Below are 27,063 nucleotides of genomic sequence, written 5' to 3' on the forward strand. Positions count from 1 at the left end.
GCGGCAGTAGTAGGGAACATTGGAGACGGAGGTGTCTGGCCATTGAAATATGTTTAGGTTGGACCTGGTTAAGAATGCCATGTACATCATGAGTGGTCTGAACTAGAAGTGGGTGATCAAGAACAATCTCAGAAGCTTTATCTAATAACAGTGAAATTGCGGCTACTACTCTTACACAAGAAGGTGCGGCTCTAGCTACAGGGTCCAGATGAGCTGATATGTATGCCACAGGTCTTTGTTTGTTTCCATGTTTTTGTGTGAGCACCCCTGTAGCATGTGAGGATATCTCAGCTGCCATCAATTGAAAAGGTTTAGTGTAGTCTGGGAGTCCCAAAGCCGGAGCTGATACCAGTGCTGTTTTCAAAGAGGAAAATGACTGTTTAGCCTCTTCACTGAGTGAATATGGTGTGTTGGCAATACAGTCATATAAAGGCTGCATGAGTTGACTTGCATGTATGATCCACTGTCTACAGTGTGAAACAATACCTAGGAAAGCACGCAGCTGTTTGTGATTCCTGGGTTCAAGCATGTTACGTATGGCTTCCGTACGTTGAGGTGTGAGGTGTCTGATGCCCTGTGGTATGCAGTGACCTAAAAACACGACTGTTTGTTGACAAGCCTGGAGTTTCTGTCTATTTACTTTACAGCCTTCTTGCGCTAGGAAAATTAAGAAATTAACAGTTGAGGTAACTGCCGTCTGCTCATCAGGGCAACAAATAAGTAAGTCATCTACATACTGTAGAATGACTACTCCTGGTTCTGGGATGAAATTTTTTAGCACGGTCTGCATTGCTTCAGAGTACAAAGTTGGTGAGTGTACCATACCTTGTGGCAATCTTGTCCATGCTAATTGTTTACCCTTGAATGTAAAGGCAAACAAATGCCAACAGTTCTTATGTAGTGGCACAGAAAAAAATGCGTTTGATAAGTCAATTACCGTAAAATATGTAGCAGTGCTGGGAATTTGAGACAGTAAGGTATGAGGATTCGGTACCACAGGGGTGACCGGTGCCAAAACCTTATTGATTTCCCGTAAGTCGTGCACCATGCGATATTTCACTATAGTTTCTTTGGAGGACACTTTCTTTTTAACAGGATATAAGGGTGTATTGGCGGGTGACCTGATTTCTACCAAAACACCTTGTAACACATAATCCTGAATTTGTTGATAAATCGCCTGTTCTTGCTGGGCGCTGATGGGGTATTGCCTAAGCTGAGGTAATATGGTTCCCAGGGCAGTTTCTAACAGTATAGGAGCTACTGATAAAAATCCTACATCAGTGTCTCCTTTTGCCCATAGGCTGTCAGGAACCCGAGACAAGTCAATTTTTGCTTGTTGAGTGTAAATTTCGGGAAAATCCTCCATTGCCTGTATTCTAACATATGGTTCCAGAGTTTCTGCATCTTCAGGGATGGTCAGCATAACTGTGCCATCTTCTCTAAAATGGATGTTTGCATGCATTTTACTTAAGACATCAGTACCCAACAAGCAGGTAGGTGCACCTTTAGCAAATAAAAATTTGGATACAAAAGTTTTAGGGCCAAAGCTCACATTTAAAGGTTTTGTAAAGGGCAACGCCTGAATTTTACCATCATACCCTTCTGCATATGTAACCTTTGAGGATATATTGTCAGGATATGGTAAAAAGTCCTGATTTAAAATGGAGGATGTTGCTCCCGTATCTATCAGAAAAGGTACATTTTTACCCTCAACTTCAACTTGTATTATTGGTCTTCTAGAAGGAAGAGAGACCTGCATAACTTTCAGTCATTCTGAGCTGTCTGTTTGATCAGGCACTGGGTTATTTATCCTATTTTTGGGTACAAAGGTTCCTGAATCTATATCTGCTTTTCTCTTCCTACATTCCCTTTGGAAATGTCCTGGCTTCTTACAGTAATGACAAGTAAACTTTTGATTAGCAGAGCCAGTATTAGCCTGTGCAATTCTTACTGGCTTAGAATTTTCTCTTAAGTCCATTTCTATCCCTACAGCTTTCTGTCTAGCCAGGTGTGGGTCTTCCAAGGTTCTCCAATCAGGGGTTGCGGCCTTAAGCTTTTCCTTCACTTTTGGAGACAATCCATCTATAAAGGTTTTTGTAACTAACCTCATCATTCCTGGAGCGGTTAGATCCATGCCTTCATCTCTGAAATTATTTTCTACACTTAGATAATATTCGTCTACTGATTGTCCAGATTTCTGAGCCACCACTCCCGTTGTTCCTCTCTGCCTCTGTCTCTCCCTCATGAAAACCATTAAGTGATCTACAAATTGTGTACCTGATTCTATCGTTTGTAAGGCACCATCTCCTGCTTGGGGCCTATGTACCTGTAGATTTGCTAATAGCTCCTGGAAGAGTCCAGGAGTCATTTTCATTCTACATAATTCTTCTCCATCTGCCCAAACTCCAGCGTGAGTCTGCATAATTTGCTGTATATATTGTGCAAATCTAACTGGACACTGGGTGGGATCTGGTGCGTTATGCAAGAGAGACATGCCTTCAGCGGAGGACCAAGGGAAATATTGTCGAGTTTGGTGATATCTAGTTCCCATTACTCCGTCAGCACCAGGTTCCCTAAAGGGTCTTGGTACTACCCTAACAGGGGCAAGTACAGCGCCATGTCTAGGTGTACCACAGGCTAGGCAATCATTTCTCCAGTCTGGATTTTGTTGTCCACAGTGCGGACATACCCATCCTCCTGGTCCGGCTAAACTTTGAGGTGGTGTTTGGAGAAAAGATGGGGCATGTGGGTTAAGGTATGGGGGTGGGGTATTTTTAGATTCCACATTTTGTTTTTCTCCACAGCCTGTGGGTCTAATACACCACTTTTTACTCTGTTGATTATATGTCCATCCCTCATTTTCTGCTACCCTAGAGACATCAATCAATGCTTGGATCTGATCTATCCATTTCTTGTCTCTGATTATGCCGTTTTTCCTTTCCTGAATTCCTTCCCATAGTTTTCTACTAAAAGCTTCTGCCCTAGTAACTCCAAACTTACTAAAAATCTTTTTCAGCCCCTTAGTGGCATCTTCACCACTTCTCTCCTTTATGATAGTATAGATATCTAATTCTTCTGGTTCCGACTTTGTTTGCTTATTCCCCATTTTCTTATCCTGAGCTTTCTTGCCCTAGGTGGCGTTTGGGTATGAGAATACCTCGTTACCTTCTTCCTAAGGAGCTAGGATGTCTTTTTCTTGCCCTAGGTGGCGTTTGGGTATGAGAATACCTCGTTACCTTCTTCCTAAGGAGCTAGGATGTTTAAACTGTGTTGATGTAAGAAAATCCTGATTCCTACACCTATAGCAAACAACACAAATGCAATCAGACAGAAAAAGAAAAAGAACATACAACGTATCTTGTCCCAGGCTAATTTATCTGTCCTGGGCTTATACTATCACATACAACGTATTCTTGTCCCAGGCTAATTTATCTGTCCTGGGCTCATACTATCATACACTTATCCGTGACCAGGTTTTTGTCAAAGACAGGATCAGAGATTGAACATAGGCGCAGAGGTCTCCCCGAAAGGACGCAACCACGTTGCCCAGTGGGACAGTCACTTCTTCTGTTTCAACCCCCTGGGCGGCTTATAGGGCTATTCCCAACTTCCACACACCTTCTATTCACATTCACTCTCATTCAATGCCGTACTCCGTGAGGTGATCAATTCCTAAATAGTTCAAGAACCCGAGCTATAGGTATCCTCCTCTACTAGAACTACCCGCTAAAGAACACGACACAGAAAATCTTACGGACGGTGCAGGGCAGATATAAGAGATCTAACAGTGTCTCTTACCTGGCCAGGTTTTTGTTCATCTGCCGTCCATTATCCCAGATTCTCTTTTCGTTCGTATTCTGCCGGTGTTCTTGAAGGAATACACAGACCTCGGGTCCCTGTTCAGGCGCCAGGAAATGTCGGGATCACACTCAGTCGGAGCAGCCTTTGGAAGTGGGGAATCACCAGAAATAATACACAAGACACGTCTTGTATAGTGTATCACTGGGAAGTCTCTGAAGCACGCCTGCCTTCAAGGTGCTATCCCTTCTTTATATAGTTGTTTCAGTAGGTTTAGTGGTTATACAAGTTTTGCATGTTTAAACAAAGAGACAAAACAGGAAAGAAAGAAAAGAAAACAGTTTCGTGGGCGGCAGTTTCACAACAAACAGTACAAAGGCAATTCCACAGACAAGAAAAACAGGATTTCATACTATAGCTAAAATGTCCTTGAATGGACAGGTCAATATTTATCACAAATTCTTTTTTTTTATTTTTGTTCATTGAGGTAATCATTTTTGTTCTGCTCTTCACAGCACCAACATATTCCGGAGCGCTTTACAGTTTAACAGATTCTAACACAACAGTCATAAGTAACAGCGTTAACAATACAATAATTAAAGCGAAATAAGACGACCCTGCTCGTGAGAGCTTACAATGAGGTGGGGGAGATACAAAGCACAGGTGTGTATTTACAATGATGTATTTACAATGATGGTCCAGCCATCTTCAGGGAGTGGGGGATAGATGGAGATAGTGAATGGGCTACACACACAAACATAACATGACTGATTTCTGAATGTGATAGGCCGCGCTGAACAAATGTGTTTTGAGCGAGCACCTAAAACTATGCAAATTGTGGATGGTCCTAATATCTTGGGGTAGAGCATTCCAGAGGATTGGTGCAGCGCGGGAGAAGTCTTGGAGATGGGAGTGGGAGGTACGGATTAGTGCAGAGGTTAGTCGAAAGTCATTTGCAGAGCGCAGCGGTCAGTTAGGCTGATAGACAGAAATGAGGGAGGAGATGTAAGGGGGTGCCGCGCTGTGGAGAGCTTTGTGGGTGAGAACAAATACTTTGAATTGTATCCTGTAATGAATGACTTGACGTGTGGTATTTCCTGAGGTAGGAGTCATGTGTACTCCGAAAAGCGTAGAATAAACCACTGTTCAACTATACAATTGTTTTTTTTGGATGTGCTGGTAGCGTGGATCAAAATCCACAAATCCTCCTTTTCAGCGATTTAACTATGGTTGCACACCGACCGGTGAATCTGCAGCAGCCGGCAATATATGCTTAATATTCTACATCAGGTGAGCAGCTAATTTTACAGATATATCTGCTATAATTTGTGAGACAAGACACTATTTGCGCTTCTTTCCTGCAAGTTATTTTATCAGTTCTATTGTGAGCATTCTCCAACTGGAACTTTGCGGGGACTTCTTGCTAAAAGATTAGCTTCACACAAGCGTCTTCTCTCACAGTACTCACAGGTAACTTGAGACTTGTCTGTGATCATTCTGAAGCTGATCATTGACTGAGCCTTTGCCATTCTGGTTATTCTTCCATCCATTCGAATGGTAGTCTTCAGTTTTCTTCCACATCTGTCTGGTTTGGCTTTCCATATTAAAGCATTGCAGATCATTTTAGCTGAACAGTCTATCATTGTCTGCACTCCTTTATAAGTTTTACCCTCTCCAATCAACTTTTTTTTTTCTTTTTTTCCAATGAACTTTATTGGGTTTTTGTATTTAAACCAGGGGGGGGGGGGGGATATGCAGGGGGGAGCGGAAGGGTGGGGGGAGGATAAGAGTAATGGGAAATAGGGGAGGGAAAATACAACACATGACACATAAAACTTTGAAAAGTAATAACATTTCGACGTGGAATGATGCAGGGGACGCAGCCCTTGAAAGGCACACAGGCAGAATACAAGTCATCAACAGTGTATCTTAACAATGCAAGGGGTTGACTATTGTGGGAAGCTTATTTATAGTAAGTAACTACAAAACCAGAGGTTAATGTGAGAAGGAAAGGAGAGAAAATCTTGTGAACATTTTTATCTTATCTTAGACCTAATTGGGAATGGAGTCTTTATGGTGAGTTTCCTATGGGAGGGTAGGCAATAAAGCAATATGACCAGGGTCGTTCAGATGGGATATAAACAGATTGGACAAGAGAGTGAACTTAGAGGAGAGGGGTATGTTGGAATGTTAATTGTTCGAGGATAATATTGTTCCCATTTATGCCACTTTTGGTAAAATTTGCCAAACTCGTTATTGAATAAGGCAAATTTAAGTTCGAGTTCTCTGTGTTGCATCATTAGTTTGGTAATAAAGGCTGCATTGGGCAGTGTGGCTTTTTTCCAGTGGCAGGCAATGGATTTTTTGGCTACCATACAGAGATGCAAGATTATGCGTAGTAAAGATCTGTCGATGAGGTTAGTGTCCAAGGAGAGTAGGGCTAATTGTGGGGGGAGGATGAACGGGGATCCTATCAATTTAGAAATAATTGAGGACATTTCCAGCCAAAAGAGGGCCACAGTGGGGCAGCTCCAAAAAATGTGCAGTAGGTCACCTTTATGACCACAGTTCCTCCAACATAGGGAGGAGTTGGATGAGCTGATGTGAGACAATCTTGCTGGGGTGTAATACCACCTGGAGCATACCTTAAAGTGTGACTCTAAAAGGGATATGGAGATTGTTGATTGGTATGATGCTGAAAAAGCCTCCTCCCAGTTGTCTATGGTGGCAGAGTAACCAAGGGATTTCTCCCAGGTTATGTGAGATGCGTTTTCAATAAGAGATGTATCATTGTTGAAGCTATTGTATATGAACTTATGGCTCCAGAAAATGGAATGATTTGGATTAGATAAGATTTTTGAAGAAGATTCTGAGAGTCTCAATTTGAGGTCTAGGAATAGTTTTAGATTTTCCCTCAGAATCATATAATCAAGGAAAAAGGAAGAGGGGGCGTGAAATTTATTTTTTAATGAACTAAAGTCAAGGAATTTAGACCCATTAAAGATGTCACCAAGGTTTTGGATTTTTAAGTCAGCCCACATAGCGGGTAGGTCCAGATTCAAAATTGAGTATATGAATGATAAAGAAAGTTTGAGCTGAACGGGTCCATTTTTACCACTGTCCCCTTTTGTTGAAATTGTGGACCATGCGAGTGAGATCGCTTTGAAAATTGGGTGATTGTGGATTTTTTGGAGGGAACTAGTTATGGCTTTAAGGATTATGGGTTTAAGAGATTTGCCACCATTGATTTCCACCTCCAAGTCGAGCCATGCAGGTTCGTTCTGGTCTGACCACCAGGACGAACTCTGTTTTAGTAGGAGCGTGTTGTAATGGGCAGTGATATTGGGAAGGTCCATTCCTCCGTGAGTTTTTGTTTTATAAAAAGGGATCTGGTATTTATTCTAGGTTTTTTATTGTTCCAGATGTAGTTATTTAACCGTGTTTGGATCTTCAGCAAGGAAGATGCGGAAATGGGGAGGGGTATGCATCTAAGGATATATAGAATTTTTGGTAATGTGAACATCTTGACTGTCAGATTCCTCCCCCACCAGGACAAGCTTTTATCATTAAAAGTGGTGCAGTCTTTTACAAGTAATTCATCTATTTTTTTCAAGTTTGAAGAGGCAGTTTTATTAAGATTTTTATTGATTATGATCCCTAAGTAGGGAAATTCTTCACTACACCACTTGAATGATATTGAATTCTTCAAGAAATTGATTTCTTTTTTTGCCGAGGTGGATGGGTAGGATGTTAGATTTTGAACTGTTGATTTTGAATTTGGAGAGGTTGCAAAGTTTTCCAATTCTTTGATGGTTTCTAATGTGGAGGTAACTGGATTGGTGAGGGTTAAGATAATATCGTCGGCAAATAGACTAAGTTTGTGGTGAAGTTTATTAGAGGTTATGCCTGTGATGGAAGTATTTTGTCTAATACGTTCCACCAGGGGCTCAAGAGCCAAATTAAAGAGTAGTGGGGATAGGGGGCATCCTTGTCTAGTACCGTTGTTAATTTGGAACGGGTCTGAGATGTGGTTATTGCAGGTGATTTTAGCTGTAGGTCCTTTGTATAGTAACATAAATGAGATGAGTTTGTCATTAAAACCAAATTTTTGAAGGGTCTGTTTGAGGAAGCTCCAATCGATACGATCAAAGGCCTTTTCAGCGTCGAGAGATACAAAGACTGTTGGGGTTTTGGATTTGTTAGTGAGTTTGATTAAGTTCAGGATCCTTCTAGTGGCGTCTGCTGGTTGCCTATTTTTAATGAAACCCATTTGGTCATTAACTATTAGCCAAGGGAGGATGACACAGTCTATTGGCCAATATTTTTGAATATAGCTTTATATCTGAATTCAGGAGAGATATTGGCCTATAGCTACGAGTAGATGTAGGATTGCCCAATTGCTTAGGAATGAGGACGATAGATGCCTCCAACATTTCTGGTAGAAAGGAACCCGATTTAGAAACGTAATTAAACAATTTTACCAGATGGGGTGTTAAATTTTTCCCGAAGGCTTTATAATATGCATTACAAAATCCATCTGGCCCCGGGGATTTTTGAACTTTGAGGTGGTTGATGGCTTCTTCAACCTCTAAGGAGGAGAAGGGGGCTGATAAAGAGTCAGTTTCTTCTTTTGAAAGGGAAGGAAGGTTAATGCTGGCGAGATAGGATTTGATGTCCGAATCTTTTGGAGGGGGGATGATGGATCTAAATTTAGGTTATATAATTTAGAGTAATATTTAGAAAATTCATTGACTATATCTTGGGGGTGGGACAAAATGGTGTTATCTGTCAGGGAAGAAATTCTGTTTATTTTGTTATGAGTTCTAAATTTTTTTATTCTATTTGCCATGTACTTGGTTGGCTTGTTCAGGGAGGAATATACCTTATATTTAGAGGAATTAAGGGCTGCTTCGTAAGGGGAGAAGAGGAGGGATCTTAAATCTTGCCTAAGGGAATTTAAGTCAGAGTGGAGTTTAGGTGAAGGGGAGGGGAGACCAATTAAGGTTTTTTCCAAGTTTCGAATGTCTTTCTGAAGTTTTTGAATTTTTACCCTCTTTTCTTTTTTGATTTTAGAGGATATGTTTATTAAGGTGCCTCTAATGACAGCTTTATGAGCACACCAGTTGGTTGCGGGGTTAGTGATTTCTGGAGGATTTTCGTTGAAAAAATTGGTTATATTGTTTTGAACCGTGGTCGCATGGATGGAGTCATGTATAATGAATGAGCTGCATTTCCATGTTCTGGAGTTTTTTAGGGAGGGGCCAAGGAGAATTTCTCCAGTGACAGGGGAATGATCCGACAGTGTCCTGTCTCCAATATCCACCTTTTTGAATTTCTCAAGAGAGAAAATATCTGAAAGTATCAGATCAATCCTAGATGCTGATTGGTGGACTGAAGAAAAATGAGTATATTCTCTAGATGTGGAATTGAGACATCTGAAGGTGTCATAGAGCTCATTCTTGTCCAGCCACCAATTCAGGTCCTCTGAGGCTGGTCTAAGGCCAGAAGAGGAGTCTAGTGTTTTGTTAGGAGTGGCGTTGAAATCTCCTAGGAAAATGAGGTTACCCTTCTTTACCTTATTAATTTTCCTCAAAAGCTTGGACAGGAAACTAACCTGGTTTTTGTTTGGGGCGTATGTGTTGATGAGAGTGCAAGCTTGGCCGTTAATATTGCAGATCAAAATGTGGTATCTGCCTTTGGGATCGACACATTCCTCAATGAACTCGAAAGGGACGGTATTCCTGATCAGGGTAATCACCCCCGCTTTCTTGCTGGAGTTGCAGGCCTCAAAAATATGAGGAAAGCTACGGTGATTAAAGTAGGGGTGATTTCCTGCCAGAAATTTTGACTCCTGGATGCATGCAATGTCTGTCTGTAGACTAATCAATTCTCTCCACAATGTGTGTCTTTTTTGGGGGCTGTTTAGCCCTCTAACATTATAAGATAGTACTTTGAACGACATTTTAATGGAACAAACCAATCAAGACGCCTAGGGTCTTGGAACTGTTGTAGCCTAAGGAAGAACAAACGCGAAATCACAACAAATGTACAAGGACTTAAATAAAACTTTTCCCTAGGAAATCTTTGAGTCAGCCAAGACTTGGTGGGTACCTAGGGAGAAAAAACTGAACTAAACTGGTAGGTTGACTGAGCTACCTAGAAGAGAAAAAAGGGGGGTTAGTACAAGTGGATGGGAATAAGGGGTATATCCCGAAATGTGACGAGAAAAAGGAGACCCTAGCAGTAGAAATTAACCATATATATAATACATGCAAATTCAACGGCCTAACGATCTGACGAAGTCCATGCCCCGAGAAAATCGGGATGGTTTTTTCCCGATAGGAGATTAAAAGTTTAAGCGGGAAGTCCCATTTGTACTTAATGCCTCTGTCACAAAGGGCTGTAGTGACTGGCCTAAACTCTCTGCGGCCCTCAAGGGTGTCTTTAGAGAAGTCAGGAAAGACTTATAGATTTTTGTAAGGATCCGGGAAGGAATTCTTGTCTCTCAGGTAGGAAAGAATGGCTTCCTTAGTTTTAAAGAAATGCACTTTGAGTATAGTGTCCCTTGGTAAGTCTGCAGGGACTTTAGGGGGTTTGGGCAGCCGGTGGGCCCTATCGATTGTCAAATCCAAGTCTGAGAGATCGGGCAGGGCTGATTTGAACATGTTTTTAATGTGTAGTGACAATTGGTCTTGGGGCACATCCTCAGGGATTCCCCTGATTTTCAAGTTATTCCTCCTGCTTCTGTACTCTAAGTCGGCCATCTTGGAGCGTAAATGTTTCATCTCCATGTTAACTCGGTCAAGTTCATCGAATGAGATTGATGACCTATGTTCAAGTCTATTAATCCTTTCTTCATGTTTAGATAATTGTTTGTCTATGTTGTCTAATTTGTCACAGTATTTTTGGAAATTATTATCCATTTCCGTTTTTAGTGTTTTGACAACAATATTTAATTTTTCGTCCATTTTGGATACTAGTTTGTTAAGTCTTCATAATCTGGCGGGTTAGGGCTTACATGAAGGGCTGGGTTGTCATATTTAGTTTTACTTTTCATGGGAGTTGGATTGGGAGGTGTCACTGGAGTCAACCTCGTCCTCCACTTCTGAGTAATTTCCAGTAGAGATGTATTTTTCGCTTGTTGCACCTGGGTTCGATCTTTTTAAGCTGGACGATGAGTCCATTTTTACAGGAGATTTACTGATTGGAGACTTGCTAAAAGACCCATATTCCAATAGGTTAGGTAGGTCTCTCCTGGGAGACCTAGATCTGCGCATGGGAGAGGAGAGGGAATTATGTCTGGTTCTTTCTTGGTCTCTGCGACCTTGGGTTTTTTCCTGATTCTGGCTATACTGAGATCTTAATGAAGAGGTTGGGACTGTTTTCCCTTTAGTTTTAGTGCTACTCATGGTGACAGATAATAGACACTAGTACCCTGGTAGGACGGGTTCTGATGTATTAAGCAAATGGGTAAGTCTCTCCGTTAGATAATGTGCGTCTGGGGTTTATCTTATAATTTTTGCTCCTATTGAGTGCAGTGGTCCGGATTATCAGTTGTTATTCTCTGTTATCTGCGCTCTGAGGAATAAAACAAGATGGCGCTGGTAGGGTGATTCTTATTCAGAATGGCAGGAACTACTTCCCATATATATTAGTAATAGGCACGTGGAGTTTGTTCTTTATATTTCTTTCCCTTGAAATGTTGTTATGGAGGCTATGTGAGGAGAATGATCCTATAGTATTTTTATTTTTATTATTTTGAGTGCAGTGATCCGGGTTTCAGCCTCTGTTCTGTTATCTGCACCCTGAAGTGAAAGTGAAAGTAAGATGGAGTCTGCGGAGTGATCCCTGCTTCTGACGGCCTGATCTACTTCCTATTGAAGTTAGTTATGGGTGCTTGGAAAGGACTCTGTAGTTAAGTGTTGAAGCCCCCTAATTTCTGGGTGGCTATTGTTGGGGCGATATGTGAGGTTAGTGCATATAATGACCCCCTTTTTTGTGCGGTTTCCGCAGAGAAAGTAAAGATTTACTGGGGACTACTTTTTGTTATCCGGCCTCCATGTAATTTAGGGTAGAAAGCAGGGCTCGAACCAGCAATGGACTGACCTTTTTAAGAGTTTGTGTGGAGCAGGGCCAGCTGTGACGGTCCGGGGTCGGGCGGTATTAAGGCACCGGCATCTGTGGGGGGGTTGCTGTGAGAGTCGCGCCGCTGCAGAGCCGCGTCCGCCGCCTGCAGCTGCTGGCCGCTGGGTGTCCGTCCTCAGCGAAGTCATGTTCCGGGGGAAGAGTCCCTCACCTGTAGAGCGTCGGCGCCGCTGTAGGTCCGCTCCTGCTGTCCGCGCCTGACAGGCACCGGTGGCGGTGGATAAGACTCGGCGGCGCTGCAGTCCTGGAAGGAGGGGAGGAGCCTTGGGTCTCTGTCCAATGCCAGCGGTGATGCTCCGGTACTTGCTGCTTGGATCTGCGGTCCGGGTCTTCTTATCCGGGACAGTCGGCCAGGGGGTCCCCGGCTTGTAGCTGCGGGGGCTTCCTGGGAATCAGAAGGTGCCGCTGTAGCTCCGCTCTCGCCGTCTGTGTTAGGCAGCCGCTGAGGGTGGATCTCCAGTGATGCCTCTTATCAGGGGAGAGAAAGTAGTCCTGAGCTGCGGTTTTCTGGATGGGACACAGGTCGCAGCCTCTTGGGATTTATGTCTCCCTTCTTGTGGTGGGCCGCAGTAGGGTCTTGAGCTGAGAGGGCTTCTCAGGAGGGAGGGAAGAAGAATCCTCTTCAGGCTTGGTCCCTTGAATGGGAGGCAGGGAAGATGGGGAAGATGGCTCCTCTTGTCCCTGTGCGGAGGGATCTTCCTATTAGAGGGCCTCAGTCTTCAGACAGTCTGGTGCTGTTTTGGAGCCCAAAATGCAGCAGAAGTGGCTCAAATTCTGGCTGTAGGGGGTCCCAGTAGCCTCAGAAGACAATAAAAGGGGTTTTTGTGGCAAGGGGTCTCCTTTGAGTGCGGTGGAAGTCGCTTAATTGGGATTTTTTCCCCTGGAGCTCCCTCTTCACGTGTGCTTCTTCATCAGCACCGAAGCCACGCCCCCTCCAATCAACTTTTTAATCAAAGTACACTGTTTTCCTGAACAATGTCTCAAACGACCCATATTTCTCAGGTTTTGAAGGAGAAATGCATGTACAACATGTCCTGGCTTCACCTTAAATAAGAGCCACCCGATTCACACCTGTTTCTTCACAGATGATTGACCTCACTAATTGAACTTCACACTATTATTTTGAACACCCCCCTTTCAATTAATTATTCTGATACATAACTCAAAAACATGCAGATCACGATTGCGGAGTCTGGTGGTTTCCTTGTGGTAATATAATTCATACCAAAAACAGTGATTAATCTGGTTAGTCATATTGAACAGCTATTTTGAACACTACTGTGAGTGAGTGGTTCCATGTTTGTTTGTTTTTTCCTGAATAGCGGTTTTGAGTTTACACAGAAACCCTGACCTAAGCGCTCAGCAGAGAGCGCAGAATAAATGTGAGCTGAGCCTTGTTCTGATTTTTTTTTTTTTTAGGTGAAATTAACAAAAACAGCAGTACAATAACAGTACTTATTTTTGTGCTGATCATAGTGCAGTATAAGTGACAGGGCGGATTTATTCTTCGAGTGGTGAAATTCCAAATTTATATTGGGCTTTGTTTGTTTTTTAGGTTTTGCTGCCATCAAACAGTAAAAATGCTTTGTTAGTTTTATTCATCAACATATTTTGAGTGCTGTAACTTTTTAATTTTTGGAAAACAATGGTGTATTAGGGCTTAGTTTTTTGTGGGGCGAGTTGCAGATTTTTTTGGTACCATTTTGGAGGTACATAATATTTTTTCATCGCTTTTTATTCAGATTTTTCAAATACAGAATGAACAAAAACTAGGAATTCAGTTTTGAATTTTTGCGCCGTTCACCAACTGTTCTTCAGGTCGGTACGATTAAAGCAATATCAGACTTATAGTTTTTTGGGGGGGTTTTTTGCTATTTTTACAGACTAAAACACATTCATTTGTATTTGCACATTCATTTGTATTTATTTTGAGATTTGTAACAATTTTTTTTGCCGAATGAGCCATATTAGGGGTAGATTTTTTGCAGGAAGATTTGGAGGTTTTGGTTTTTTTTTTTATACGACTTTTTGATCGCTTTTTAATCACTTTTTTGTGAGTCCTTATGATGAAAAAGCGACATTTTTGCCATATTTTTTTTACGGCGTTCACCATACTGAATAAATAACATGCCAGCTTTATATAGCCGATCGTTCCAGATGCAGCGATACCAATTATGTGTATTTTTTTTTTTTTTAACATATTTTACTTTTTCGTTTAGTCTCACTTTGGTACAAGTACAATTTTTCTTTTAATCTCTGGTCTCATACACTGCAGTACTCATGTACTTGTAGTACACGAGAGCAGTCAGTGATTCACTGACTCAGCCTGTGAGACACAGTTTATAGATGGTTCTCACAGGCCACCATACCCTGGGGTCAGCACATGACCTCAAGGTATGATGGTAGCCATCGGGACCCGCGACTCCCATCGTGGGGTCCGATGGTTACTAAGGGGGGGTCTTGTGACCCCCTTGTAACAACTTAAAACCACTGTTGCGATTGCCAGCAGTATTTAAAAGGGTTAATCGACCCCGATCGGTCACAAAATCATCCAGGTCCGATACTGCAGGGTGTCAGTAGTCATATACAACTGACACCCATGGGAATCGTCGCCACCGGGAGGTGCTATACTTTTATTCCTCAGCGTCATTGAAAAGCAGCGCTGAGGAATAAGGCCCATTAATGGCCGCCGTTAAAAGGCATATCGGTCAGACGTTAGGGGGTTAAAGCTGCTGGAAAAAAAATACACTGTAGAAGTTCGGAATCAAAGAAATATTAAAATTACTGAAAAAGATAGAAAATAAACCCTGTGGTATTAGTAAAAGACATAGGTTACAGATTTATTTTAATTTTATGGTTCAGAACTGATTAATAGCAAGTTCACATGTTGTGAAAACACTGCGGATCTTAAAAACTCTCAAGAGCATGCTGCAAAACATATCCGCAATGTACTTTTTCTTTTAGATGTGTATGTAGATGCGAATTACACTCATTGCAATACCTAAAATGAGGCTTCCCCCACTGCTTCTCCGCAAAGACAAAGTTGCTGTAGATATCGCTGCAGCATCTCCACAGTGGGAAGTCTGCAGTGTGAACCTAGCCCAAAGGCACTGCAAATACTTCGATTTGTAATCTAACAAACGTTCAAGATAAAAAGAAAGGAAATTTTAAAATTATCTTAAGAAACCAAAAAGGTGAAGAAAAAAAAATGTTTAATTTTACACACAAAAATAGAAGTACAATTTCTTACGATATGAATATAGTGGTTTCAGTACAAATTGTAAACATGGAAAGTAACAATGTAAACTAAAGAGAATACAATGAACTGTCTAATCGAGGCCCAAAGTCTGAGCCTGACATTCATCACTGCAGCATATTCCAGGGCAGACAAAACACGATTGGAGGTTTATCGGGCTGCAGAAGCATCCGCTTATTACTGTTACAAATATAGGCCATTATTTTCTAGCTGGATACCACAGGTCAGTATGGTATTTCAGTAACGTGTTAATGGACCACGAGATTGTTCAAAGATAACAAACTTACTGTGCAGCTCACGTAATGACCAGAAGAGCACGTTATCGGATGTTTCTTTGATTAAGAGTAGAGATGAGCGAATTTGATCGGGTCAGGGCTTATTCGGAATGCTATAGCTCTTACCGAATAATATGCAGAGGGAACCGGATACCTGGAGCGCTCCGACTGATCAGCTGTTCGGCTCTGCAACTGCATGTATCACGGCTGTGACAGTCAACACACAGGCTCTCCATGAATGTGCTGTGACTGTCACACAGCAGCAACAACAGTTGATCAGCCGCAGCGATCCAGGAAGCCGGGTTCCCTCTTCAGCTTATTCAGTAAGAGCTATAGCTTGCCGAATAAACCCTGACCCCATCAAATTCACTCATCTCTAATTATGAGCTCTTCGAGAAACCTGACCGCTGCAGTCAAACTTCGGGTGCGGTGATCCTGGTGACTTCCGAAGGAAACAGACCTACAGAGTGACCTGCGCTGGAACCACAGGGGTGCAGAGTATGCCTGCATTTATTGCTGTAAAACCATGAATGCCTACAAAAACCTTCAGTGTAGGATTACCCCTTTTAATGTGTCCATATACCTCAACAGCTTTAAGTGCACACTCGAAACAGCTCTGTGTGCATGTGTACTGGGAGAAATGGTTGACACTGCATGTAGTTTCAAAGGACTGGAGGGGAGTCAGCCTTTCTAAGACACCTCAGTTTGTGGCTTGTAGTCACCAAACAAAAGGATCTGGTCTTAAAAGAAACTCGTCACCAGGTTTTTCTCATTTGAGGCAAGGCCAGTACCTGTAAGTGCTCATATACAGCTTTCTAATATGTTGTTTATATTCCCCCAATCCAGCCTGTAAGACAAGAAAAACACCTTTTATTATACTCACCTATGGGGGGGTGGGGGTCTAGTCAGATGGGCATTGGTGGTCTAGGTCCAGCCCCTCCTCTCTTCTCCTGACTGCGGTCCTTCTCTGCTGTGTGTGGATGACACGTCCTATGGGTGCAGGTGCACTGCAGTACTTTACTCGGGGCAGAGAGAAATGCCTGAGCAGGACCAAAATGCTGGACAAAGTGTAGATGACCTTGGTCAAGGACGTGTCATCCATACTATGCAGAGAAGGACAGCATTGCAAAAAGAGAGGAAGAGCCAGATCCAGACCAGCAATGCCCATCAGACCGGAGAGTATAATAAAAGCTCTTTTTCTGGCCTTGGGGACAAGTTCCCTTTAAAGGTAAACTTTCCTAATTTTCACTCTCCTGAAATCTGGAGGTGGGGATCAGGAAGTCCCCAACATGTAATCTGACCAGCAGATCCATTGAAATCTGGAGGTTTGCCAACCTTGCTTTAATGTGTATGGGTCTTTACAAGGAGTTAGCTACATATAGCATTTGGCAGTTCTAAGGATGCTGAGGACAAGAGTCAATAGACTGCAGTTCAATTCTAGTTCTTTGGAGGGGCGCCTATGGCAAACGTAAGAAATGTAAACTCTGTGTCATTAAGAAAAAAAAAAATGTAGAGGCGTTAGCCTGATGTTTTATCTATCACTTTCCTATACAAAATACTCATGAGTATAGGCATGTAGACTATATTGGCAAGTGTCCATCTTTACTTATATTCTCATCATTTCGCGCGCAAAAAAAAAGTTGCTATAAAATTAACTTCTTGAAGTCACTGCTCAGCATCACATTATTGTCTGAACACACAAATGCTCTTGAAACAGTGTACATGACATCTCCAATAGCTTATTTTGTAGAATTGTGAAGAATAAAGAGGTGAAACAGAATTTTTGCAAAATACAGTACTAGTGACACAAAGGTGCACGGTTAACACAAAAAGTCTTCATATCTATAAAAGTCCAATAAAACGTGGCATGGCACTGATCATGAAGCTTTGTACTCTGTGGTCGAGTGGATCACATTACTTTGGTGATTTATTTTACTTTAATAAAACTTTTTAAAAAAAAACTCGACTTGTTACGTTGGACTTCTTTCCTCAGACTTTTGTCCCCTTCTGACAGGTTCCAAACTTCAGAAGTCTGTAGGAATGTAGTGGTGCAAATGGAGGCATTGTTGTAACCTCTACAGAATAGTGTACAAGATGAAGGGTTACTCTACTCCTCCCCCTCAACATATAGTAAAGGGGATCATATCAAAAAGACCCATGCACCACTTTATAAGGATTGGCCATCCTGACTCAAATTTGAGTCACCAGTAGGAAATGATTCAAAATGACCTAACCCCCCTACGTAATGCTTAGGTTTTTGTTTTTTTTAGATGGGTATGTTCTGGAAGTCCTTAAAAGTGTAAGTAATTGGCAAAGTTCCATCACTCTACATCTACATGTATTGAAGAGCTCTATGGTTCCATCATACAAATCAGTGCAACAATGCTGCTGGAGTGAACTCAAACATTGGTGCACCTTCCCCACCAGAAAGTTAGGCTGGCTGGTGACCAAAAGTTGGTATAAACCTTTAAGGTGGTTGTCCAGGTTTGGGACAAAAAAAAAGACTGTAGTCTCTCGGAAATCATGACAGCATGTGATGGTAGCGATTTCCTGGGATTCCTGATGTGGGTAGGTGGTCTCATGACCGCATGTATGCGATTTGGACACTTATGCCAAGTGCAGACTAGACTCATTTAGCTGCTTAGTGGAAGTGAATTGAGAGAAGACAGATGGGTCTAGACTGCACGATTTACATTTAGCAGACTGCAGTCTTGTAAAGCAAACTTTTGCCCCAAGTCCGGACAACCCTCTAACTGTGGAAATCCTTTATTGATAGGGTCGCAGTGGTGATATTAAACTTTATAACATGCCACAGCTACAGCCAATCAATCTCAATATAAAATGGTATGAGACCGCTGAAACTAATGATTGCCTGCAGTCGCTACAAGTTGAAGACCAGATGCAGCAATGAGGCACTGTAGAGAAAGCCTTGGAATGGCAAGTAATGGTAAGTTCATCATTTTAAAGCATTACCTACCTATTGACCAATTTGGTATGAAGATGGACAACCCTTTTAAAGTATATTATTCAATAGTATAATGACGTTTCATCAACCACCAGGAGAAGCAAAAAAAAAAAACCACTCAGAGCAGCACGAATAGCATATGACTTAAAAAGGAATCAAATGCTTATTCTGAACTCAGACAAACAGCATTGTTAGACAAGTGGACTAGAATCAGTGGCCATGTTTAATCATGCCCCTTAGTCTGATGTGTAAAGGCACACCGTGAGCACAGCTATGGGGTGGTGCTAAGGTTAGGTTCCCAAACCATAAGTGCAGTAAATATAAGCCTAGCACTCAGCTTAAATGCGGTGAAAAAGAATTTATTGCAGTACACGGAACCTACACGCTTATTCCAGCTTTACTTGTTACATCCGGTCTCTCAGAGAGCCACGTACCCTACATGTTCAGTACAACTGAAGGTTCTGTTTGGACCAAAATGTTTTCTGTGCACTGCAATAAATTCTTTTTCAACGTATTTAAGCTGAGTGCTAGGTTTATATTTACTGCCTTAGTCTGATGCGGCACGCTCTTTAAACAGATGATCTTTTCAACATATTGTGTTCCTGTAGTGTATCCAGAGTTCTATCTACCTAACGAGATTCAGATGAACTGCCGAAGAGGCCACAGGCTGGTAAATTTGACCCCTTTTAGGGTCATTGCAAAGTTTTTATTTTTTACTCTGAACGTGTCCGTAGCAGAATACGTTTGTGTCCATGTGAACAAATGAAATTCATGGCCCCCCATCGGTGGTTGTTCTGAATCAGGTTTTTATAGGGCAGGGGTTTCGAAAACAGTGTGAACAGGGCCTAGCAGGACTCCTACAGAATAGCTGTGCAGGGACACCAGTGGATCCATTGTAAACAGTCCATCTACTAGAATTTCATCAACGTATTACGAACCTTTGTGTCCGAGCATTAATTATAGCAGCCTTCACAAAGTACAGATGATCCCTATATTTCTCACCATTTACCAAAGTCAACGCAAAAGTCTCTATATTGCTTCTCAGAAGACTGGAGCATAACAAGTCATTTTTCAGATTACCCTGGCTTACCAGCTAGACACACTTTCCAGAGTATGAGCACCATTTATATTTAAAAAAAAAAAAAAAAAATAGGTGCATATCAATGTTGCCCAATTTGCATAGACTGAAGTCTTTGATACACAAAAATATTCATGTACACCCCTCCCCCCCATGTCTAAACTAAAAGCAGCATCATTAATCCTTTGGCATACTGAAAGACTATAACTTCTTGGTAAAATATTTCGGACGTTACTTTAGGACACTTCTGTGGGCCAGAGATGACAAGTGGCTGCAGTAATGCTCCGGCAGCTGGGGGGGAAACAAAGAAATAACAAAATAAGGGGAAAATCTGGTTATGAATCATTCACATTCTGAGTAGCAGCCACAAGGAATTCAGGAGATTTTATAGACGCTTCAAACGCAAATTCATCTTTTTGGGTGAAGACAACATGATGTTTTCCAAGTAGTTTCTAAGCGGTAACCACTATTGGTTTTAAATTGCAAAGTATATATGGAAATTGTTAAGTGGTTTAGTAAATACTGGTGATGAACGAACATATTCGGATGAGGCTTTTTCCGAGCACGCTGATGTGCTAACCGAGGGTCTTTGGCGTGCTCGAAAAATAAGTTCCAGTCCCTGAGCCTCCATGTCTCGTGGCTGTTTGATAGCTCCAACACATGCAGGGATTGTCTAACAAACAGGGAGTCCCCACATGTTTTGCGGCTGTTGAACAGCCGGGAGATATCCAGCCGCAGGGACTCGAACATATTTTAGGCCGAAGACAATGTTAGCACAGGAGCACGTTCACTCATCACCAGTAAATACACAATATATCATTACCAACTAACTCAAAGAACTACAATAATATCATGCAACACTAATCTTCCTAACAACATAGATCTGTTTAGCCCCCCACCCCCATCAATGACACCTAACTGGTGCCAATCAAATATTCCAGACACCTGGATGGTTATTGAACAGTGAATAGAATTTAGGGATAGAAAAGATGACAGTCAAAACATTTACATATTTAGAAGCATTATTCAATTGTTCATTACATAAAAAACCAAACACACATTTGTTACCAATGGTGATTATGACACGTACCTGTGCTCCCAACTTGGAGAGATATCTAACCCTTAAAGCAAAAGCGCTAAGAGGACGAAACCTACTTTCTGAATTTTGCCTTCGTATTCGTGCCTTTTCAGCCCTATGAATCATATGAATAAAGACATGGTAAATGGATGGCCTAATAGGATACACGTAGTAATATAGCAAGCAGTTTTGCAAAAAAAAAAAAAAAATTAAGAGTATAATTCTTCTGTCTGGTGTGTGATCTAACATTTGGGCACATCACCAAAAAAACAACAACAAAAAAAACCACAACACTAAGAAAAAGGTTAAATACGTTACATAAAGTTTTTCGGCCATATGTACGGAACAAACCAAAAACAGGAACCTGATCAAGGTCAGAGGAAGGCATTGCTGAGAAGATGGGCTCTGCTCACATTCGTGTGGCACTTCTATAGCGCAAGGCATAAACCAGGACCAGAGGTTACAAAGAAACAATACACCGATGTTATGGCTCCATTTCATGCAATGACGACAATAGAAACATTGTTTTTTTCAATAAGAATTTTATTTTAAACTTGGAATAAAGTTTTTTTTAAAGAAATCACATTTTCATTCTGGAAAATATTTGCTTCTTAGTAAAAAACACAACATGATAAATACATAACAAGTAAAGCATACAGTTCTGGTAATGAAATGCTCAGAGGGCTCCGCATATTAGAACAGACACATTCCCTGAGTAACGCCTGTGAGAACACCAGGTTAATACAAATTACGTTTCGGAAGATGACCATGTTTAAAAAAAAAAAAAAAACTGCTCGAGTACCAGCTATTGGGGCTGCTCCACTACTTATATTGATGACCTATTCTTAGGATAGGTCATCAGTTTAAGAGCAGTGGGGGTCCGACCACTGACACCCCCCAACAATCAGCTTTTCTCGGCACTAACGGCAGACAGAGGTTAGCAGTTGCAGAGCTGAACAGCGCCATCATCTGTATAATGGCCATGGCCGGGAACTGCAGATTGCTCTTATTAGCATAGGGACAGGCATGCAAGACCCGGCAGCCACCACTACAAAGCGGTTGAGAAGATGAACAGCATAGCTCACAGCCAACATCCAGCTGCAGCCCACAAAGAAAGCAGCTGATCGCAGAGCGTGCCGTGAGTCGGACCCCCACCAATCTAATATGGATGGCCCATCTTATGGCTATGTCATCAATATAAAAGTAGAGCAACCCTTCAAGCATAATAAATACCGCTGCCACTCAGGTACTACTAAAGTGCAAGACTAGAAAAGTGCTTAAAAACAGCAAACATTACAATAAAAACAAAATACAATGGTGTTACTACATCATGCCTAATATTCATTTTTGGATGACCCCTGCTGCCAACAAGTGTTGACAACATATTAATTACTGTATGTTCTGTTAAGTACCTCATAAAGTGGAGAAGAACCTTTAGGCTATGTGCACACGTAGGAAATGTGGTGCAGAATTTTCTGCACTAAATCTGCATCTCCTGGCAGAATCCGTAGGTGCGTTTTTTATGCGTTTTTTGTGCAGACTTTACCACTGTGGATTTCTATAATGAAGGGGTGCAGAAACGCTGCAGAACTGCACAAAAGTAGTGACATGCACTTCTTTGAAATCTGCAGCGTTTCTGCACAATGTGCACAGCTTTTTTTTCACATTGATTTACATTGTACTGTAATCACAGTGCAGTTCTGCAGCGTTTCTGCTGCAGAAAAATCTGCTGCAGTTCTGCACTAAATCTGCACTAAATCTGCATCGTGTGCACATACCCTTAAAGGGATTTTCTCAGCTTCTGCAGGAGCTCACTGGTCCCCAAACTCCCAACTTCCTAGTCTACAGCTGTGCTCCTGCTTGATTTACAGCAGCATCGCCTCCAAAATGTGCGCTATCCGATGCTGCAAGCCTTGGAGGAGCACAATGGCACTGGCTTCAGAACAACACTGTGCTCCCTGCCAAGGAGGCGGGCCACTGCCGACACAGCAGAGGTAGCCTGTAACCTAGGCAATGAGCAGCGAGCTGAACAATTAAAAATCCCTTTATTCTTAAGAATGAAAAAAGTTTTTAAATAAGTAAATTGCAAATATAATCATTTAGGAGGGTGAGAATAAACCTTTAAAAAGATTTTCCAAGCTTTGAAGACAATTGCCTAAAAAAGGAAAATGCAAAAAAAAAAATCATCATCAAAGAGAACCTATACTCGCCTGAAATCTGCTACTTCAGCACCTTAGCTCCAGTGTTCCCCCTTTGGTACAGTCAGCATTACCTCCTGCAGGAATAATGCCCCTTATGCCCACATCACCATCTCCACCAAACACCACTAAGGCCAGTGATTGGCTCCAGTGGTTGCACGGATAGAAGGGATCACAGGGGAACACCAGATGGTGCTGGAGCAGCAGGAGGGCGTTTATCAGGTGAGTCTATGTTCTCATTACTTTATGTCATTTACTACAGGGCTCTTGGAGCCACATCGTGCAATCTTAGCCAAGTATGGTGCAATTCCATTGAAAACAAAAAACATTTAAAAACATAGCAAACAAGCAAAAATGGTAACAGTACAAGCATGGCAAGAGGCATGGACTAGAGAAATTTGAATTGCCAAATGTGAAAAGGCAACAGCATGCTCCATTACAGAGTGACCACAAGATCACACAGCCAGTCATTATGTGCTGTAATAGCGGAAGCAGCTACCTACAGAAAAGGCAAAAAACTTTCATAGAAAATGTAACAAAGGACAAAACCACCAGAAAAAGAATAGTAAAGGCCAAAGCAGCAGCCTCACTTGAGTTCATACAGAAGAGGCGGTATAAAGTACTCTATAGTTACAAGCCTAGTATTACATTATAAGCAAATCCTTACAAAAAGCGGAATCGGATAATGAAGCAGGGAAACGGAATGGACAGGGTCCTTGCAGACTACCTCACCCCATCAGATGGCTTCCAGGCTGATAACATAAAAGGTGATGCTGTTTATGCAATTCCCCAATATATACCAGTACTTTCATACAAGGCATCTAGAGTTTGGATTTTAAACAGATAGCCATTGCTGGTAGCCAAAATAAAGAAAGTGCAGAAAAGAGTGCGAATAGCGCATATGCTTTCATACAAAAAAAAAAAGGAAAAATATCAAGCTCGACGTGTATTTTGGCAAGGGACAGACAAAAAAATATTGGGATAGGGGAATTGGATATTCACTAATCTCTGGTTACGATTGCCCATTTTTTGGCCTACCACATTTAGAATTGAGCAAGCCAGCAGACTCACTTCAGTCTCTTATAAATATATACAGTTGTGCTCAAAAGTTTGCATACCTCAACAAAAATTTTGCTTCCTTGGCCTTTTTCCAGAGACTGGCTTCTAAAGGTACCATCTTCACCTGTGACCTGTTTGCTTGTAATCAGTGTGTACATAAAAGCTGAGTGAATTTCTGGGATCCACACAGACTCTTGCATCTTTCATCCAGCAACTGACGTTTCTGGATTGTGAGTCATGGGGAAAGCAAAAGAATTGTCAACAGATCTATGGGAAAAGGTAGTTGAACTGTATAAAACAGGAAAGGGATACAAAAAGATATGCAAGGAATTGATAATGCCAGTCAGCAGTGTTCAAACTGTGATTAACAAATGGAAAATCAGGGGCTCTGTAAAAACAAAACCACGGTCAGGAAGACCAACAAAAATTTTGTCCACAACTGCCAGGAAAACTGTTTGGGATGCAAAGAAAAACCCACAAATAACCTCAGCTGAAATACTGGACTCTCTGAAAACTAGCGGTGTGGCTGTTTCAAGATGGACAATAAGGAGGCACTTGAAGAAAAATGGTCTGAATGGTCGAGTCACCAGAAGAAAGCCATTACTGAGCCAATGCCACAAAGTATATAGCCTACAATAAGCAAAACAGCACAGAGACAAGCCTCAAAACTTCTGGAGCAAGGTAATTTGGAATGATGAGACCAAAATTGAACTTTTTAGCCTCAACCATAAACGTTACATTTGGAGAGCGGTTAACATGACCTATGATTAAAGGAACACCATTCCTACTGTAAAGCACGGCGGGGGATCACTGATGTTTTGGGGGGATATGTGAGCTACATAGGAACATGAAACTTGGTCAAAGTTGAAGGAAAGCTGCACGTTATTAGCAAATACTGGAGGCAAATTTGCACTCATCAGCCCGGAAGCTGCGCATGGGACGTACTTGGACGTTCTAACATGACAACGATCCAAAACACAAGGCGAAGTCAACCGGTCATTGGCTACAGCAGAACAAAGTGAAGGTTCTGGAGTGGCCATCTCAGTCTCCTGACCTGAATATCATTGAGCCACTGGGGAGATCTCAAGTGCGCAGCTCATGCTAGACAGCCCAGGAATTTACAGGAACTGGAGGCTTTTTGCCAAGAACAGTGGGCAGCTTTACCATCTGAGAAAATAAAGAACCTCATCCACAACTACCACAAAAGACTTCAAGCTGTCATTGATGTTAGAGGGGGCAATACACAGTATTAAGAAATGGGGTATGTGACCTTTTTATATGGGTCATTTGGATGTTTTGGGTTGTCATTATGATTTAAAAAGAGAAAACACAGTAGTTTGCCAATAAACGGCTTCACCCAATCACTAACCAAACCAAGAGTGGAGAAGTTTTGGTGTTATTAAAAAATTCTGCCAGGGTATGTAAACTTTAAACTTTTGAGCAAAACATATATATGTCTCGTCATGGCCTAGTAGCTATAACTGTATGATTAAAAGGGAACCTGTCATGTAAAACAAATGCGGGGTTAATCAGCAGGTTAATAGCGTTACCAACCTGCTTGGATTATGCACTCAAAGTCCGGTGGCCAGTAGGAACTGTGGAGGCACGGCTGGGTATCAATGTAGAGCTACCTGTCAGTCACCTCTATGACTGAAAGCCTGAGGCTGCCGGGAGGAATAAGGTTCATTTCCTTCCAGCAGCTGTAGTTTCAGTGCAGTGGCTGGGTAGCTGTAGAATGCTATTAACCTAAAGATTAACCACATATTCGCAGGTCAAAATTATTTTTTGTTTTTACATGACAGATTCCCCTGTAATTGCTGTTTGTTTCATAAAACATCCTAAAGTGCAGGAAGATATTGAGAGCTGCTGTTTAATGCATATATCTACAGCTGGAAAATCTGCTGCATTTTGCAGTACTGGAGTGGATTCAATTTTACAATATCTCACCCACTCACTGCAGAAAAGCACTAAATAAAAATAAAATACATTTGTAAAACAAGCAGTGAATATGCAGCATTTCTGCAGTACGTTGCGCTAAGGCATAAAGTGCTAAAAAAGAGAAATAAGAGCCTTTAGAACATAAAGTGACCCATGTTAAGTGCATCAGGCCAAAACAAAATTAAAAGCAAGCTGGAAGAACAGACCATATGGAGTACCAAATGCAATCGAGGCCATTTAGCCAGTGTGTGCAATGACGACCATTAAGGATTCCTTCATTAGCACTGGCATACAAGGAGGTGGTTAGTTTATAGACCGGAATACAACTCTAGTAATGTCTGCAGCAAGCTCAGAAGACACTAAGGCTCTTCGAGGTGACAGCTTGCTGACCGCTTTCAGCGAACAGGAAGGTGATATTTTGCTATTCAGTTTCTTTTCTGCAAAAGATTATTATAAAGTTACATTAAGATCAGTATAAAATGTCAATGCTAGATTACAGAACCAAAGGCATAATGTAGGCAATCCCCTGTGGATACCAGTAAAGTTAGTGGCATGCACTTATCGTCCATGTCATGGGACCTTCTAAAAATCTCCAAATTTACACAACAGGAAAACCAACAGATTTGATAAAAGGTCTTCTATAACCGTATGGTCACTGGAGCACCCACAATCTAGAAGGGTTGTCCAAGGCATACTACCCTTTAAGCTGTTGTGGAGAAAAGCACAGAAGCTAAGAAAATGTCGCTTTTGTGATACCCGCTACCACCAAAACTGAAAATAGCAATCACACTTGAGTATTACTGCTATTGTCAAAGATTAGGGAAGTTGCACCCAGTAATCAAAGAACACGAGCGGGAGAAGAAACAAGCAAGCCAAGCAAAATAAATGCACAGCACAGATTAAGACTAGCGAAGCCTTCTATGGTAGTGATGACCAGCACACTCCGAAGGAAAAGCTCAGCGACACCACAACTACAAAGGACACAAATTTATAAAAACACAGACAGTGACATCTAAAATATTTTGATTCATACACAAGTTAAAAAGAAAAAAAAAAAAAAAAAGAGACAGATGGAGAAAGACAAGCTGAAAAGACAGAAAAAAAGTCTCATTATTTAACATTACAACAGCTCCCTACTGTGGCAAGCAAGTGAACACCAGAGCTCGAGCATTTGAGACCACAAATCTCCCATCAGTTACTGAAATGCTTCATCATCACATTTCTATAGCATTTTATTTTCACATTTCACTCAGACACCAGCAAAGCACTTTGG

The 27,063-nt window shown here is 41.6% G+C and overlaps 1 protein-coding gene across 2 annotated transcripts in view; it reads right to left on the minus strand.

The window, feature by feature from the left end:
* Positions 1 to 15,138: 15,138 nt before the first annotated feature.
* MFSD1 (major facilitator superfamily domain containing 1) overlaps positions 15,139 to 27,063 on the minus strand; it is a 44,675-nt gene continuing 32,750 nt past the window's right edge. Inside the window, exons 16-17 of one of the 2 annotated variants that reach the window (XM_069727430.1) lie at positions 20,608 to 20,710; positions 15,139 to 19,808 (exon numbers count right to left, since the gene is read on the minus strand). In XM_069727430.1, the coding sequence (XP_069583531.1) occupies positions 19,749 to 19,808; positions 20,608 to 20,710 (163 nt within the window). In that variant the 3' untranslated portion in view covers positions 15,139 to 19,748. Of the gene's footprint in view, positions 19,809 to 20,607; positions 20,711 to 23,129; positions 26,228 to 27,063 lie in introns of those variants that run through there. The other variant, XM_069727431.1, reaches the window with a different exon arrangement.

This window comes from Ranitomeya imitator, chromosome 5 (genome assembly GCF_032444005.1).
Source record: "Ranitomeya imitator isolate aRanImi1 chromosome 5, aRanImi1.pri, whole genome shotgun sequence".
In the NCBI taxonomy this organism is placed as follows: domain Eukaryota; kingdom Metazoa; phylum Chordata; class Amphibia; order Anura; family Dendrobatidae; genus Ranitomeya; species Ranitomeya imitator.